Raw genomic sequence first — 19,323 nt, 5'->3', positions numbered from 1 at the left:
AACTTCTCAAACATTGGGACGCCTGGGTGGCTCAGTTGGTTAAGCAGCTGCCTTCGGCTCAGGTCATGATCCCAGCGTCCTGGGATCGAGTCCCACATCGGGCTCCTTGCTCGGCGGGAGCCTGCTTTGCCCTCTGACTCTGCCTGCTACTCTCTCTGCCTGTGCTCACTCTCTCTCTCTCTGACTAATAAATAAATAAAATCTTTAAAAAAAAAAAAAACACAAAAAACTTCTCAAACATTAACATGCATGGGAGATCCAGTTAAAATGCAGATTCCGAATCTGTAAGTCTGGAGTGATGTAAGATTCTGCATTTCTGTAAAGCTTCCCATGATTCCAATGCTGTTGGTTACTGGACCTCATTTTGAGATACAGGGAAACACATTTCCATCACTCCTACATGGCTACTGGTCAACAACAGTGGTCTCCCTCCATAAACTTTTGGGCTCATTCTTACTTACTCAAATGCATTTTGGATGGTTCCCTGCATCCCAAAGAACATAAGAAATTTCAAAATCTCCATACATCTTAAACAGGAACAAAAGAGTAAGAACGCAACTCCACCATTGCTACTGTGCTCTACTCTCTCTTAGAGAACCATGCAGCATCATGGTTTATGAATCTCCTTGTTTTTTTCCTTGACAACCAGAAAAAGCAAGACTAACAAAAACAAAAAATAAACAAAAAACAAGAAAAAAAAAACTAACCCAAAACAGATAAACAAACTGAGAAACAAAAAGGCCCACCACTCACGGACATCTACAACAAAACTAAGCAACAGGGAATCTCCTAAACCCCCATCAAATGGATGGTTGTACCAAAACTACTTGACCAAGGCAATAGCATCATCACGTCAGTTCTGTGAGAGGTGTAGAAAGCACGCAGAATTACTAGCAAACCCGACTCAACATCCAAAAATCAGTTAATGTAATGCACCAAACTAACAGAACAAAGGGCAAAAGACACATGATTATCATAATAGATGCAGATAAAGCATCTGACAAAAATAAAATACTTGCATGATACTAATGCTGAAGAAATTAAAAATGCAAGAGAATTTCCTCAATCTGATAAAGGGCATCTACAAAACTTCACAATGAGCATAAAAATTAATCTTAAATGGCTGAACATTTTTTTGTTCCTATAATAAGAAAACAAAGATGTCTGCTTTTGCCACCTCTATTTAATATGATACTTGATATTCTTGCCACAGCAATTAAACAAGAAAAATAAATAAAAGCATGCAGATTGAAAAGGAAAAAGTAAAAAAGTCTGTTTGCAAATGACATGCTCTTGTATACATGAAATCCTAGGAAATCTACAAAAAACAAAAACAAAGACTACTAGAACTAACAAAAGGTTTGATGAGACTGCAGAATACAATGTCCATCAACAAAAATCAACTGTATTTCTGCAACCTAACAATGAACAATCCAAACATGAAATTAGAAAATGTTCTATAATAGCAGTAAAATGAATAAAATGCTCAGCAGTATACTTGACAAAAGAAAGTATACGTATTTTACACTGTAAATGACAAAACATTGTTGGAAAAAATTAAAGAACTAAATAAATGGACTGGAAGACAATATTGTTGTGACGACAATACTCCTCAAAATGCCCCACAATTCACTGCAGTCTCTATTAGAATGTTGGTGACCTTTTTTGCAAAACACTGACAAGCTGATTCTAAAATTCATAGAGAAATGCAAAGGATCCAAGATGGTCAAAACAATCTTGAAAAATGAAAAAGCTGGAGAGTTCATACTTTCGGATTTCAAAACTTACTATGTATGTACACTATGAAGAGGCCCATATGACACCAATAACATCTGTTCTACTGGGCCTAAGCGGCTACTTTTATTACCATTCTTTGTTAAAAGAAAAGTCAAGACTGCAAACTATGAAACACTCATGTATTTTGACCTTGGCTATTAGATTTCTAATATTATTTTTTACAGATGTATCTTCCTATATATTAGATGACATTTTTACAGGGTTACCATCAGCAGCATTTTTTTGAAGATAGAAGAGGAAACAAATATAACACTGTATGTTAACTATACTGAAATTAAAATTAAAAACTTAATATAAAAAAAAAGGAAACAATCTAAATGTCCATTAGAATGTTATAAGTTAAATAAATTATGGTACAGGTCCACATCCCTTACCCTTGAATCTAGATACGATTTAAAATCCAGTTTTCTAATATTGAAAATGTCATATACTAAATGTACTATACATTATGTAACACTTTCAACAGAGTTTAAGGCAGCTCTCACTAAAAAACAATAATAAAGTTTTTACAGCAAAACATATGCATAGTCACACTAAATAGAATAAAGATTTATTTAAAATAGCCTCATGTCATTTCAGGTCAGGGTCTACTGCTAAATTAGTTCATGTTCAGTTCTTAGATTTTAAAGACACAAGAGGCCACATTAACACTGTGAATAAGCTGAAAAATGGGCAAAAATGATAGAGGATTTTTGTTGCTTAAAGTAAAGGTTTTGCTCTCAAATGAGTTGCCAAAACAATATCTGGTTCATCAAGCTTTTTGAACTTTTAAATTATAGCTTAGGGATTATGGACCTGAGCCTTTATTATCATTATTCACTCTTCCTTGTCTTCATAATTAGTTGTTTAAACATTTGCCTCCAGTCAGCTTAAATACTACTAAAAACAGGTCCAGATTTATTCCCCTCTGAATCCTGGAAACATGCTTCACACAGAGGACATACTTAATATTTTTTCTGCATTGTCTAGCATGACTTATATGGAAAATTATTGGTTAAAATTTGGTTCCTTCAAGCAAATTAGTGATGGGGGGTGTGGTTAAATGAGCATTACGTTCGGTGGGCCATCTATCAGTTACCATCGCAGACACAAACTGCAGACCTCAGGGAAGGTAACAGTTCTGAAACCTCTAATTTCTGTCAGTTAGTAAAAGATACCTTGTAAATAAGGATGCCAAGAAAATAAAACATACATAATTTTCATTTGAAGTAATTCTTTCAGGCTCATTTCACTCTGCTTTCTTAAAAAAAAAAAATTAAAGAGCAAATGTTTACAGTTAAAGCCAGGAAATTTGCCTATTATTCAACTCCTGCTCGTATGTAAAAGATAAACCTTTCAATTCTTTCCTGAGAACACGAAATCAAAATCTAAAAAAAGACCAAGCTAAGTGTATTCACTGATTTCTTGTTTTAGGTTGCTACACTATATAGTTAAACCATACTATAAACATATCCTCATTAAAAATCATTTCAGCCATGGCACTCTAAATGTAATTCAGAAAGTGAATCAGAAAGTCTGATTTATCAAAATAAAATCATGAATTCTGTTACAATTTTGTATATACTCAGTGAGCCACCTGTTATGTTTTAATAACTGAAGGGTTAAAACTTCAGCATTTATAATATTTTTGAACTTTATGCAATGTATTTTCTTGGAATGAAAACTCTAGAGTGTTATACAAATTTGGGCAAAACCCTTTGGCATGTAAATTTTAAACAAAATGTTTACGTGGATGTCATTATTCCTACCTTCTAAGTATTTAGAGATTTTCTCCAGTCGGACTGGCATGTGAAAGTAAAAAAAAAAATTAGACATACAAATATTAATGCATGCACGGTAGATCAGTTGCTGGATTAAAAACAAGGTAAGACAGTCCAACCTGAGGTTAAATCAGAAGTTCTGCCACTCTTTTTGTCTTCTACGATTTCATAAAATGGGCCTATGACATGTAGCAACTCTTCAACTTTCTCAGTCATCGGCATAGTTTCAAGAATCTGTAATAAAAAGAAATAAATCTTGTGAAATCATAAACTACTAATCTGATTTACACTAGTACCACATAATATTTACAATTTAATAATATTTTTGAGATTTTATATTCATTTATAGATTCTCCAAAGTATCTATATTAATTACATACTTAAAGTGTATATTCTCCTAGAAAAGTATCACATATATTAAAGATTTAAAAGTGTCTTGGGGCGCCTGGGTGGCTCAGGTCATGATCCCAGAGTCCTGGGATCTAGTCTCTCATCAGGCTCCCTGCTCGGCAGGAAGCCTGTTTCTCCCACTCCCACTCCCCCGCTTGTGTTCCCCCTCTCTCTGTCAAATAAATGAATAAAATCTTTTTTTTTAAGTGTCTTAATTTTGAAGTCTGTTTTACTTAAGCTCCTTTTGAAATTTTACCCAATAACCTAAAAATTGTGCATTAAAAACTGAGGGCACTAATGTTAAATACAATAGAAAATTCTGGGTTAGAGTAATATTATTCTGTCTGTTCTTTAAGGTAGTCATCACTTTCAGACACCTTCACACCTATAGGCCAATTTAGAATCACCAAATTTAAAGAGCAAGGTAAATTAATTGTAAAGGCATACTAAAAAAATAGCCATCAACTAGTAAGAGATAAAAGGAAATATTTCCATACAGAACATACTCTGCAGATATTTAAGGTTAGCTTTGTGTGTGCTGATAGGGAAAACATCTGAATTTTTTTTACAGGCAAAAAGGTAGTTAGTGAACAGTAACAGTATGATGCTATTACTGGGTTTTTTCTCTCTTTAAATGAGAAGATATAGATATAAATACATACATGTGTTTCCTCAATCTGCAAAATAGAACTAAAAGTAATTATCACTTAAACAATTAAAATGGAGGGAATAGGGAAGTTTCATTTTTCATTTTATACTTTTTTGATGTTTGGATTTTTTTCATTTACATATATTACTTCTATCACTAAGGTGAACACATTTATTACTTTAAGCAATCAAAATCCTCCATCATTTTTGCATATTTTTCAGCTTCTACACAGTTTAAAGTGGCCACTTACATCTTTAAAATTACAAACCTCAGATTCAGTCACTCTCCCTGCTTTGTTGTTTGCTTACTGCCTCTCTTTTGCAACACTATGTAAGCTCAGTGGAACAAGGCCTTCATCTGTTTTTGACCACTTCTGTATTTCCAGCGTCTAGTACATACAAGGAATTTAATAAACAAGGCAGGGGTGTGTTGAGAGATCATACAGAATGAACTATGCTAAAAATAACTGGTGTTAGTGATTATAATTTTAGAGCTCATTGCAAATTATCTAATTGCTGCTCCTCTCAATGGAGAGTAGGGCAAAAATTGTTTTAACCATAAAATGTCTTTTTTAGAAGGAAGTACTTTTATTGCAAGGCTGGGGCCATTAGGGAGGGCATTTTTATAGCTTATTATAGAAACATGATCTATAATACGTATGGATTACAACAGTAATTCTAAGATTTAGATTCAACACAAAAATTGAAACTATTAGGCAATGTTTATTTATTTCTTTAGTTGTTTTTGTATTTATTTATTTATTTATTTATTTATTTTTGGTGATGTTTACTTTGATGTGACCAAAGTCACAGTTACTATATGGCAGAGATATAATTCAAACACAGATCGGCACCCTCTACCCTATTCTGTACTGAGATAGTGTACGTATGTAAAGACTTAACAGAATCTAGTTAGCCAACCACACATTCCATCTTGACTGACCCAACTAACACCTCCTTTGATCCTCTTTCAAACCAGATCTCTTTTTTTTTTTTTTAAAGATTTTATTTATTTACTTGACAGAAAGAGATCACAAGTAGGCAGAGAGGCAGGCAGAGAGAGAGAGAGAGGGAAGCAGGCCCCCTGCTGAGCAGAGAGCCCGATGCGGGACTTGATCCCAGGACCCTGAGATCATGACCTGAGCCGAAGGCAGAGGCTTTAACCCACTGAGCCACCCAGGCGCCCGAACCAGATCTCTTTTAGTTATCTCTCAATGTCAAGGTAACTCCAAAAAGTCTCTCTCTCAAATTTGTCCTTACGCAGGGCTATTCAAATCTGTTTCAGTTTCTCATATCCCATAGGTCATGGACTGAATTACGGATTTCAAAGAGCAGAACTAACTACCTAAATAAATAAATGTAGTGTGTACCAGTGCTAAGCAAATATAAACAGAGTAATTTTTCTTTCGATAAGCTAGAATTTCAGTAGTCAATACAGTTGGGACACATATGGTCACAGCAAGATACACCTAGAATTTAAGAGATTACTCTCTGAAGAAGAAACTTTAAAAATACAAAACCCAAGAAGAATGATCTTCTGCAAAATTCTCTCCTTCGCTCCAGTGCTGAAATCAAAGAAATGGTATGCGTGCGCGCACACACACACACACAAGATCATCGGCAGAGACAGAGACACAGAAAGACAAGCAGAGCCAGGTAAATCTCAGTCTAGGTAACTACTCCTTTACCCCAAAGATTTTATTTACAGTGTAAGTGAACTAAATCAAGTCAACTGGACTGTAACCTATCAAAATGAAGACTGGTGACCTACATGGACTCTCAAAGCAGCATCCAAAGTACAATAATTTTTCTAGGTTTCTCCAGCACATTTCCTTGGTAAGAAATATCAATTCTGTATGATGAAAATATCCTGTCAAAGGTACAGATACACAGTATTATAAACCAAAGATTAAATTCCTTGGTTTTGTTCTGTTTTGGTCAGATGAACACATCTTTTTTTTTTTTTTGAAGATTTTATTTGTCAGAGAGAGAGGACACAAGCAGGGACACAGCAGGCAGGGGGAGAAGCAGGTTCCTGGCTGAGCAAGAAGTCCGATGTGGGACTCAATTCCAGGACCCTGAGATCATGACCTGAGCCAAAGGCAGATGCTTAACTGACTAAGCCACCCAGGCATCCCGAACACATCTCTTAATGTCACCCAAATCTCAGTGTTCTATGCTGTTCTATAGACAATCTTACAGTTTCCCAAGTGCCTCTGACATTTTGAGGGGTGTCCTGCATCTCAATTCTGAGCCTGCTGTGCACTAGAGAGTAGAACACCCACTGGAAGCTAAGGAATTAGCGTTCTGAGGAAAAAAAAAATAGCATTCTGGCTTTTCTCTACATCTCCAGAAGATGGTTATCATCAGTCAAGTCCTAAAAAGAGAAAGCCAATGTTCTGGACTTATAGAGCTATGGACCAGACCCTCAGCCATGGTAACTTAAAGGTTCCATCCTTTATGAGAGTCTGTTCTAATCCTCCCTCTACTACAGCAATTATCCCATTCTCTTAGAAATCCTGAAATAATTAGTCTGGAGTTATACTGGCTTTTTTTTTTTTTTTTAAAACAAGTTTCTCCTAGTGATTCCAATGTGTAGCCAGAGATGAGTACACTGATCTCTCTTTAAATCTAACAGACATAATGCATATTATTCAAGTTCTGGTTAATTCTCCAGGAATCCTCATTAAGAAAGCCTATAAAATCTGGGGGCGGCTGGCTGGCTCAGTCAGTAGAACATGCAACGCTTAATCTTGGGGTTGTAAGTTCGAGCCCCACATTGGGTGTAGAGATTCTTAAAAATAAAATCTATAACACAAAAAAAGAGCCAGTAAAATTTGTACAGAAAATAGAATTTTATATTCCGTTTTGGTTATGAATCAAAATTAACTTTATTTAAAGAGCTATGGATTATTTCCCACAAACCACATTAGTTATTCTATTCCCTCAAAGCTAAAATCCTACTAAATTATTCTTGGGGCGCCTAGGTGGCTCAGTGGGTTAAAGCCTCTGCCTTCAGCTCAGGTCATGATCCCAGGGTCCCGAAGCCCCACATAGGGCTCTCTACTCAGCGGGGAGCCTGCTTCCTCCTCTTTCTCTGCCTGCTTCTCTGCCTACTTGTGATCTCTGTCTGTCAAATAAATAGATAAAATCTTTTTTAAAAAGAATTACTCTTGGGGTGCCTGGGTGGCTCAGTGGGTTAAAGCCTCTGCCTTCGGCTCAGGTCATGATCCCAGGGTCCTGGGATCGAGCCCTGCATCCGGCTTTCTGCTCCGCAGGGAGCCTGCTTCCTCCTCTCTCTCTGCCTGCCTCTCTGCCTAGTTGTGATTTCTCTCTGTCAAATAAATAAATAAATAAATAACAATTAAAAAAAAAGAATTATTCTAAAAGAATTTTTGATTCCAGCAACTTTTTCAGTGATATTTTACTGGATAGTTTATAAATTACAAAAAGCAATTTTCCAGAGAACATTATCTATTATCTATTAAGATATAAATTGATAATTCCTTAAACATTTGAATGCAAAAGCACAGAATGAGATTTATACTAAAAGAGTAATTCTAAAGGGCAATAGCACAGTGAACTATATTTACAAATATAATTTAACAAATGGTTCAGTTAGTGAACTACTGTAATTAGAAAAAGTCCCAGGGAGCCTGGGTAGCTCAACTGGTTAAGTATCTGCCTTCAGTGCAGGTCATGATGCCAGGATCCCAGGATCTAGCCCAGCATCGGGCACCCTGCTCAGTGACAGCCTGCTTCTCCCTCTCCCTCTGCCTCTCTCTCTCTCTCAAATAAGTAAATAAAATCTTTAAAAAAAATTTCCCAAATTCAATAATCAAATCTTTGGGACAATGTACTACCAAACACCATTATTTAATATATAGATATATTTTTAAGTAATACCCAACTTGGGGCTCAAACTTCCAACACTGAGATCAAGAGTTGCATACTCTACCAACTGAGCGAGTCAGGTACCTCCCACCCGCTGCCACATCATGACTTAAAAGCATATAATTTTATCTGCTGATATCCAGAAGGCAAATCTTGAAAATATTTTCAAAAACTAATCAAATTTTCAATCCTAACAGTCTTAGATTTATCTCTAAAAGGTTCCTATAAATTTTATTATATTCACCAGATGAAAAATGAAATTTTAAAAGTCTGAATGGAAACAGTTTAGTCTTTCAGAGAGGTAGTTATAGAATCTACAGGTATAGTAGAAGTATCCTAAGACAGCTAAAAGTCAGCAGGTTAGTTTAAATCCATCTCCCTCCCACTTTAAGCTGTCGCTACATCATTAATTAATCAATAGGGAAAATGGGTAAATTTCACCTATTGGGTCAATTCAACTTTACATGATAGAAGTGTGTCCTAAAAATTAGAATGATATTTAAAACAAAGAAGAGGAATAGTTTCCAAACCAAAAAGATTTTCTCTGCTTTTGAAAGGCTCCTTTGTTGTTGTGCTACTGATATAGGTAAAAGCCAAAAGGACTAAATTCTGCCTTCTGTTATAGATAATCCAGGCCCACTAAATAAAAACTGTGAAAATTTAACAAAGGGCACAACTTTGAACAGTATAGGAGATACCAAAATAAAACAAAATAAATGAATCTCAACTGACCAAACAGAAATTACTTCTAGAAATTAACACTGTGAAACAATCTGGCAAAAGAAGTATTCCTTTTTACAGATTTTCTTTACGTTCACAGAAAATTTATTTAAGATTACCAAATGGACCTAAATTTCACAATTTCCGATCCAGTTCCAAAATAGAAATGGTGCTTTATAAAAAGATACTAAGAGTTCTTTAAAATCCAAGATTTCTTCAGAAATTTGCTCTTCAAAACAATCCCTTGAGGGGCGCCTGGGTGGCTCAGTGGATTAAGCCGCTGCCTTCGGCTCAGGTCATGATCTCAGGGTCCTGGGATCGAGCCCCGCATGGGGCTCTCTGCTCCGCAGGGAGCCTGCTTCCTCTTCTCTCTCTGCCTGCCTCTCTGCCTACTTGTGATCTCTCTCTCTGTCAAATAAATAAAATAAAATCTTTAATCAAAACAAAACAAAACAAAAAACAACAATCACTTGAACGGACTTAAAAGAGCTAGTTAAATGAATGCCCTCCTTACTAACTACCAGAGAAATTAAAGCATCCTTATCTTATTCTGCTTCTGAGATCTCTGCATTCACAGAAAAATGCTTGTTACTAAGAAGTCCCGTGATAGGAATATCTCAATTTTTGGGTCAAACTTGATGAGACCACAGATGGCCAGGGTTGTTAACTATTTCTCCTAAATAAAAAGTTCCAAAGCAGAAATGTTTTCAAGACAGCCAAGGTACTTCCCAGATTCCTGAGAAAGGGACTTCAGTATTTCAAGAAATTCCTATTTCTACAACTTTCTGAAGCAGTTGACTATGGAGAAAGACAGGGAAGATGAAAAAAAAAAAAATAACATCACTACAATGTGATCTCAAGGAAAAAACACCTTAAGATGAACATTTAGGAGACAGATAAAATCCTAATAGATTCAATAACTTAGATATTATATTCTAATATATATTTGTTCTTTAAAACAAAGCAGCTAATTTGCCTGATAACAAATTAAATTAGAGCTGCTCTGAATATTTTCATTTTCTTTTTTTAAATCTCATAACCCTGAGATCAAGATCTGAGCTGAGATCAAATATCAGACACTTAACTGACTGAGCCACCCAGTTGTCCCATGAAATATTTTCATTTTCTGCTGTGAATTATTTCCTTACCTTTTTCATTTCTTCAACATATGCAATCATGGCTTCCTCTTTGGTCATATCACCCAATGAATTCCAAGCATCCCTAGAAATGAGAATATCCGAGTAACAAAAAGACATGTTTTCCAATCGCCCAGAATACATTATGTCAAAATGATATAGGGTCATTAATTTAAAACAGTCTCTCTTCTTAAAGCCTATACAAAGATATTATGCTCTCAAAGGATCACTTTAAATATACCATCTTAAAAGTATTAGAGTAAATAAACTGTCAAATTTAACAGTATTTAAAACTAGTAATTATACAGCCCATCTATAAAATTTAGACTATAGATTATAGAGACTATATTATACACACTGTAGAGCAAACACTATAGACTGTTGAAAAATATTTGCTAAGAACTCCTCAAAAACTTTATATTATAAAGAACAGTAACAGAAATTAACATTTTAGAACTCTACATGTAATGAACTATCACAGCCATGTGATAGTCATATCACAGCCATGAACAGAAGTTTTGGTTAAAAGTTTCCATTAATTTTGGGGCACCTGGGTGGCTCAGTGGGTTAAAGCCTCTGCCTTCAGCTCAGGTCATGATCCCAGGGTCCTGGGATTGAGCCCTGCATCGGGCTCTATGCTCAGCAAGGAGCCTGCTTCCTCTCTCTCTCTCTGCCTGCCTCTCTGCCTACTTGTGATCTCTCTCTCTGTCAAATAAATAAAATCTTAAAAAAAAAAAAGTTTCCATTAATTTAAACAAGAGTCTAGCTGACACACTCAAAAAAAAAAAAAAAGTGGTTTCCTACTTCTAAAAAAAAACAAAAATGTGAGGCATAGGACATTTTTAACCTCCTAGATAATGAGAATAGTCCTTTGAAATTTTTGCCTAAAACGAAAACCTTTCTTTTTACATATTTTTTCCAGAAGCAGTTTAAATCCACCAATGGTCATTTCTGAGGAAAAATCATAAAGTAAATCAATTTTCTTACAACAGATTAAATAACATACTGCTATTATATTTAACCTATTATCTATGACTGTTCATAAAGAATTTAGAGGAAAGTATAGTACTAAGAAATCCTCAAAGGAGTTTAAGGACTTCCAATTCAGTGTAAAGAAATTTAGCCTCTGGAGGGGCGCCTGGGTGCTCAGTGGGTTAAAGCCACTGCCTTTGGCTCAGGTTATGATCCAAGGGCTCTCTGCTCAGCCGGGAGCCTGCTTCCTCCTCGCTCTCCCTCTGCCTGCCTCTCTGCCTATTTGTGATCTGTCTCTCTCTGTCAAATAAATAAATAAAATCTTAAAAAAAAAAAAAAGAAAGAAAGAAAGAAAGAAATTTAGCCTTTGGGTGCCTGTGTGGCTCAGTCGGTTGGGCATCTGCCTTCGCCTGAGGTCATGATCATAGAGACCTGGGATTGAGTCCACCACGTCAGACTCCCTCTGCCCCTCACCCTGCTCGTGCTCTCTCTCTCTCAAATAAATAAATGGAATTAAACACACACACACACACACACACACACACACACACACACACCAAACAAAGAAATTGAACCATCAAAATGTGTGGCTTTTAAGACATGCTTAACCAATTAGCATACTCTGTTCATAATGTACTGTCTATGTTACAGAGATATCTCTGGCTATTTTATGATTTTAAGTATATCAAAAATCAAATTTCTGGGGCACCTGGGTGGCTCAGTGGGTTAAGGCCTCTGCCTTCAGCTCGGGTCATGATCCCAGGGTCCTGGGATTGAGTCCTCGAATCAGGCTCTCTGCTCAGCGGGGAGCCCGCTTCCTCCTCTCTGCCTGCCTCTCTGCCTACTTGTGATCTCTGTCTGTCAAATAAATAAATAAAATCTTTAAAAAAAATCAAATTTCTATTCAAGTACAGAATGACAAGAAGGACAGCCTAGACAAAATGTTAGCATAGCTCCCTTAGTCATGTGCCTAGTTACTTATCATCTAAATGCTCAAAGCAAACAGTGTCACTTGGCAAGTAAAGTCACTATTCTTCTTAGTAGGTATGAGAGGCAGGAGAATTTGTTTGTTTAATTGACTTTGGGAGTTTCTCTTCTTACAATAAATGAAAAAAACTCCATCAGGAAAGGCTAACTGAAAATGATTTTTTTTTTATCTTTGATACACTTTTTGGTTTTATTGTTTTCCTCTCTTCCCCAAGACTTTTCTAATTGCATGAAACTGTGTTAAAAGCACATGGAGGCTAAAAAGTGGATCTAGCATGTTAGAACACTTCTGCTCAGAATAATACATAACCACGTAATTAAGTCATATGATAATTATGTCACTAAAGTAAAATTCCTTTCATAGTTCTCTATATGAAATTACCATTTGTATCTTCCAATAGGATCCCAGAATCCAGGCCTTGAAAGTTTACAGGGTCCTTCGGTTGCCTGCTTATAGAAGCTATAGAATTTGAGCATCATTTCATTTGTTGGCTGAAATGAACCTATTGGAAACATTAAATACAGATCACCTGGAGAATATAATCAATAATATAAGGTTACAAATCAGCTTAGCTATACTAAAAGTGATTTTTAAATATTTCATTAATAGTTCAGATAATCATTTATTTCTGTCATATAGAAACAAACATTATGGCTCTGTTAGTTGCAATACTCCTTTGATTGATTGATTGATTTTTTTAAAGATTTTATTTATATATTTTACAGAGACACAGTAAGAAAGGGAACATAAGCAGAGGGAGTGGGAGAGGGAGAAGCAGGCTTCCCACTGAGCAGGGAGCCCAATGTGGGGCTCAATCCTAGGACCCTGGGACCACGACCTGAGATGAAAGGCAGATGCCCAATGACTGAGCCACCCAGGTGTCCCAACTATACTCCTTTGATTAAAAAAAAAACTCTGAGGGGCGCCTCGGTGGCTCAGTTGGTTGGGTGACTGCCTTCGGTCCCGGTCATGATTCCGGAGTCCTGGGATGGAGTCCCATATTGGGCTCCCTGCTCAGTGGGGAGTCCGCTTCTCTCTCTGACCCTCTCCCCTCTCATGCTCTCTCTCACTCACTCTCTCTGAAATAAACAAATAAAATCTTAAAAACAAAAAAACTCTGAGGTTTTTACACTTTAATAACAATGCCCAACATAGTTCAATAAATAAAAGAATAAATGAATAAATATGCTGTAGGTATAACTAAAATAACTGGCAAATGTTATTTAAAAAAGCGATATATAAAAAAAATTTAAAAATTTACTCAGAAATAAATTCAACTAAATATAAGGATACTCTTTAGCAATAAAAAAAATTAAAAAATAAAAAAGCAATATATGAAAATACAGAATAACTGCATTATGCAACTATAATAAGGTATTTTTTAATGAGGTATTTTTATTCAAAGACTGTGACAAACCAAATTGAATGAAACAAATGAAAAAGTTAAATGTACACTCTGTTTTATGAAAACTTCAATCTTAAGAAATTCAACTCTTTGGGGCACCTGGGTAGCTCAGTCAGTTGAGCCTTTGGCTTGGGCTGTGATCCCAGTGTTCTGGGATGGAGCCCTGGGTCAGGCTCCCTGCTCAGTGGGGATTCTGCTTCTCCCACTCCTGCCCACTTATTCTCCCTCTCACTATCTCTGTCTCTTTCAAATAAATAAATAAAATATTAAAAAAAGAAATTCAACTCCTCTTGGCCAAATTTCAATTTCTTGATGAATAAAGAAGTTTTGCTAAAGTCAACCAGTATGTGCTATGGTAGAAAAAGAATTAATCCAAGAAAAAAGAGATTTCTCAGGACTCCTGGGTGGCTCAGTCAGTTGAGCACCTGCCTTTGGCTCTGGTCATGATCTCAAGGTCCTGGGATCCAGTCCCACATCAGGCTACCTGTTCACCGGGGAGTCTGCTTCTCCCTCTCTGTCTGCCCCTTCCCCCTGCTCATGCTCTCTCTCTCTTTCTCAAATAAATAAATAAAATCTTTTAAAAATTTTTTTCAAATTGTATGCATGAGTACTATAAGTTGCAATACTTAAGAATAGGGAAAGCTGGAATGCAAATGTTTTATAATAAATAATTACCTAAATAATTATGATACATATATACAACAGGATAGTTTATAACTACAGTCCCTAAAAATTATATGGTATGAAAATATAAACAATGGCTTGAGAAAAGTTTCACAACCTACTATAAAATGAGAAAAAAACAGTAGTTTAAAAATAGCATATCCAGTATAATCCATTTTTGCAAAATAAGTATGTACCTAAAAAGCAAATAGAAGGAAACGCATCAAAATGTTGAAAAAGGGGGCACCTGGGTGGCTCAGTGGGTTGGGCCTCTGCCTTCAGCTCGGGTCGTGATCTCGGGGTCCTGGGATTGAGCCCCGCATGGGGCTCTCTGCTCAGCAGGGAGCCTACTTCCTCCTGTCTCTCTACCTGCCTCTCTGCCTACTTGTGATCTCTCTCTGTCAAATAAATAAATAAAATCTTTAAAAAAAAAAAAGTTGAAAAAGATATCTCTGGAGATAGTAAGCATAGAGATTATTTTTATCTTCTTTTTTGCTTATTTGTGTTTTAAAATTTTTTATATTCAGTGTGTTTGTATGTTACTTTTATACCATAATTAGTATAAAAATAAAACTTAAAACCGTAAAAAGATATTTTAAAAACTTCACAGATTGCATAATAAACAGATAATGTGTAGTAATAAAAAACGACTAGTTTATAAACGTTGTGAAAATTACAACATAGAGAAGCTGAAATCTGGTGTTTCAGGTTTGGCCAAGAATAAGTAATTAAGTCCAAAATCACAGTAACAAAGATCTATATATAATATATGACCCTTTTGGAGTATCTATTAGATATATTATTTCAATAATATGGTCCTCCTTTATGTAAGAGGTTAAAAAAAAATGGGGAAATTACAGTTAAAATGTTCACATATTTTTTTAAGGTCTGAAATAAAGTTTTGAGAAAATATTTTTAAGATGCGTACCTATTTAAATAAAACAAACTAAATTTAAAACACCAAGAGCCTCATCTCATTGTATCTTCAATAGATCAAAATAAGACTTAAAAGTTTGTTAAGGTGAGTGACACATACATTAAAATAGATAATAGCAAAAACTGATAATATATTGTATATATTCTGTGAGTAAGACACCAGATAAAGTACAATCTGTCCTCAAGGTGCTCTCACATAATATATGAGAACCTCGTCCTGGGGCTGGATCCCAGGATGCAGGGATCATGACCCAAGCCAAAGGCGTAGGCTTAACCAACTAAGCCACTCAGGCGCCCCTGTTCATTCACTCTTAATAACAACCCCCTCATATGTCCTCCCCTTGTTCCACGTTTGAGATTATGAAAGGAATACTATTTTGTGTATATGTTTTCAAAACCTTTTGAATCTGCAATTAATGAATTTTTATTAAAGTGTTGAATATTCATTACCAAGTCAATTCATGATTAATTAAAATAGAAGACATATTAAATACTGCAATAACGGTGTATTCCGTGAGCATTCAGTGAGTTTTATGCTCTGGCACAGTAATAGTGCTTAAAAGCATTATTTAAAAAAACACATGTTTACTGTGGAAAATAATTCATATTATGAAGAAGGATAAGAAGTAAAAGATCAAAGTTCCCCCTGCCAAGCCTCTCCCCAGAAAAAAAATATTTGAATAACGGCTTTAAACTTCCCAACTTTGGTCAAACACATAAAATTATGAGAAGCTCTGTAAACGCTAAACAGGATGAATTTGAAGAAAACCACACACCTGGACACATCACGGTCAAATTGCTAAAAGCCAATGATAAAAAGGTTGAAGGTAGCCTGAGAAATGACACATTAAATACAAAGGAACAACTGGAAGGGCTTTTCCCTTAAGCTGAAAGAAAGGCCCAATGTAAGAATAAGAAAGAGAACACTAGAATAACAGGAGAGCACACACAAAAAAGCCACAAATAGATGTATTTATTTAAAAAATAATTTTACAAATGAATATAGCTATTCTTTGCTTTGCCTCCTTTCACATCGAAAGTTTCTGAAAGGCTTAAATAGTACACTTTATGAGGATGCGGCACCAAGCATCCCCAACCCAGTTTTGTTTTGTTTTTTAACATATCCAAATCCGCAGTCATTAAGTAACAGACTTAACACTGCTCAAAATCTGGGTAATATATTTGTCTCGTGCTTGAAAGATCAGCAGGTAATTAATACCCTTTACCTTTCCTCCAATTACATTCCTTCCAAACGCAGCAACCGAGGAGGTTGTATTTAGCAAGACTACAAGCTGAAAGAAGATTAAAGGAGGCGAGGTTCGGAAACTGGGGCCTCGGGCCTCTGCAGGAGGCTTCCCCAGTGGGGGCCCGGCGCACCTACCATTTTTCGGCAAACTCTGGATCACCTTCACCGCCGCCTGGAACCTGGTTTCGTGCACGGATCTCGTGTCCGCCATCTCCAGCCGCCAACGCCGGCCCCAGTCCCGGTCCCAAGGTCTGTCGGCTGGAATCAGGCAGCAGCAGCACCAGCTTTCCCAGGAGCCTGCATGAAACTGGAACATGGAGCGCAGCCGCGGATCAACATGCCCAAAGGGAGGAGGCCCAGGCAGCTGGTCATTGCCCCGTCGCCCTGCCCTATCCAGGCCACACAGAACGAGGTGGCCCAGCTCGTTCCTCCTCCCCGGGGCGTGACCTAGGCCGAGAAGCCGGCCCGCCGACACAGAAAAACAACTCACCGAGAGGAAGAGCATCTCTAGCACAACACGGAGGGGCTCCGGCCACCCGTGGTCGCGGAGCCGCTCTTGCACCCGCAGGACCCTAGCGGAGCAGCCACACTCCCCATCCCGGCGGGGTCCGTCGGTCAGTAGGCGCGCTCCCCACAGCCCCGCCCCAGAGCCAGTAAAGGACCCACTAGCTGCAGCCGCCACTGCGGCCGCTCAGCGGACTCCACCCACCCGCCCGCTTCCGAGGCGAAGACGCGCGCCGCTGTGGGTTGCCTGGGTAGGGCCAGCCAGAGAAGGCTGCCAGGCAGAGAAGCGGATGCATCGGGATCTCGCTTTTTGAACAGGCCGGACCGCCGCGTCCGTGCAGCCGGACGGGGGACAGGGGACGCGGGGTTGTGTCCTGCGACAGGGCCCTGAGGTCCACAGCGCCTGCCCTCTTAGGTTAAGGTTTGAGGAATGTGATGGGACATAAGAAAGGGCTTTAGATCAGGATAGGCTCGGTGCGAACCTTATGTTCTGCCATTCGAGTTCTGGCAATCTTTACAGTATCCTAAAGAGTAGATGGACGAATTTGAGGTGCTGGATCAAAGTGTTCAGCAGTGCTCGGGCCGCGATTGTTTGGCAGCTTTAGCCGCCTCGAGCCAAGAACGTCTGAGTAACCAAAGGTGTGTGGGAAGGTTGACCGCCCCAGGACGGGGCAGCGGGGTGCGAGGGCACCTCCCCCTCCCCCCCCACTAACATCTTGCCCGGAGGAGCTGGGCACGGCCCAGCTTCAGCCTGATTTAATAGGCCGCAGGGCTCGGGGGAGGGAGCACTGATGACCCACTACGGATTGTCAACCCTAGAAAGAGATACTCTGGGCCTTCACCTGTCTAGCATAACGCCCCGCGACCTCAGGCACCTCCAGGAGCCCCCAGCCCCACCGCAGGGGGACAGGCAGGGGTTTCAGGGATGGAGTCCTGCGGCCCGGAAATCCCCGAATTGCCAGGACCTCTTTGTCACTTCGGGGTGGGTTAGGAGCGTTACTAGCGGAAATTCAAGCGCAGACTGTAAGTCACTCTTCCCTCTGAGCCGCACTGCCGGCATTTACCTTGGCATTGCCGGGCAAGGCTCGTCCGGTATTGTCCCCGACGCCCGCCCCTCGCCCTGCCCCGTGGACTTGTGGGAAATGTAGTCCCCCCCCCCACCCCCTCCGCGGCGCTTCCGGATACCTCCCTGGGCGGCTGGCGTTCTTCCCACCTGTTCTGCTTGGGTTTCTCGGTTCAGCCGCCGCTCCAGCCGTTGCGGCGGAAATCCCTCCTTCCCGCTGCGTCGCACTGTGGGGCGCATTCACAATGCCACAACCACTTCCAGCAAAAGAGACCCTCCAGGGTGCCTTCAGAGGTATCCTGATGTGACCTGGTGTGGATCGGAGAACTGGGGTCTAATTTTTGCTGCTGCTTGCTTAGTAGCTTTTGGGGCAGGTGTATGAAGGCAGGCGCCGTTTCGGTAATAAAGACTACCGCTTTCCTAAGTGCCAGGTATTTGCCAGGAGAAGAACACACGTTCCAAAACCGCTGTAGGGTCTGTATGAATGAGGAAATGGAGGCTCACGGTAACTGATTGGCCCAAGGTCCCACGGTTTAGTAAGTAGCAGAGCCAGGAGTCAGTCCAAAAAACACTTGCTTTACATCTTACACTGATGCCCAAGTATAAGAAACTAACAGTTTTTGTAATTTACTCAAACTAGGAAGAATTTATTGTTCTAATATCTGCTGCTTCTCCTCTTTGTTTATATTCATTTCAGTTCCAATCTATTCAGTCATGCCTACTTATAAAAGGGCTTGGGTGTTTATTTCTAAGTCTTCATTTTGACAAGTCTTCATCAAGTATTAAGCAAATATATCGTATGTTGGTCGTCAGGTACGGATGAATAGGAATTTCCTGTCAGTGATTTTTGTGGAATTTCCATTTGCAGGTAGTACTGATTTCCAAAAAAGGAGAATAGCATAAGGAGAAAGGAAATTGAGATTATCCAGAAAAAGGTATTTTAAAAGTAGCTCTTTCATAAAGCTGTGCTGGTTTATATGTGGTAACTCCTACAGAAACACAATGATGAATATGATGGATTGACTGGGTTCCTAAGCTGCCTTCCATTTATGTGAACAACCTGTAATTCTACCTAAAATATATCTCATTGGAACACTGGTTAGTATCTTTCAGTACCTTCAGAAGAGTGCCTAATATGAAACATTGATTTTTTAAATTGAGATTTAATGGATATACATTATGTTAGTTTGAGGTGTACAGA

General features: G+C 38.4%; 1 protein-coding gene across 17 annotated transcripts in view; it reads right to left on the bottom strand.

Moving 5' to 3' along the window:
- The window catches only part of ACBD5 (acyl-CoA binding domain containing 5), a 46,358-nt gene extending 28,196 nt beyond the window's left edge, over positions 1-18,162 (bottom strand). For 2 of the 17 annotated variants that reach the window (XM_046012702.1, XM_046012708.1), the window contains exons 1-6: positions 17,046-17,221; positions 16,691-16,862; positions 12,687-12,834; positions 10,358-10,430; positions 3,677-3,791; positions 3,546-3,578 (exon numbers count right to left, since the gene is read on the bottom strand). In XM_046012702.1, the coding sequence (XP_045868658.1) occupies positions 3,546-3,578; positions 3,677-3,791; positions 10,358-10,430; positions 12,687-12,834; positions 16,691-16,862; positions 17,046-17,060 (556 nt within the window). In that variant the 5' untranslated portion in view covers positions 17,061-17,221. Of the gene's footprint in view, positions 1-3,545; positions 3,579-3,676; positions 3,792-10,357; positions 10,431-12,686; positions 12,835-16,690; positions 16,863-17,045; positions 17,222-18,123 lie in introns of those variants that run through there. The other 15 variants (XM_046012701.1, XM_046012707.1, XM_046012704.1 and 12 more) reach the window with 12 other exon arrangements.
- Positions 18,163-19,323: the final 1,161 nt, after the last annotated feature.

The sequence above is a fragment of the Meles meles genome, chromosome 7, assembly GCF_922984935.1.
Source record: "Meles meles chromosome 7, mMelMel3.1 paternal haplotype, whole genome shotgun sequence".
Taxonomy (NCBI): Eukaryota; Metazoa; Chordata; class Mammalia; order Carnivora; family Mustelidae; genus Meles; species Meles meles.
This window is presented reverse-complemented; position numbering and strand designations above follow the sequence as displayed.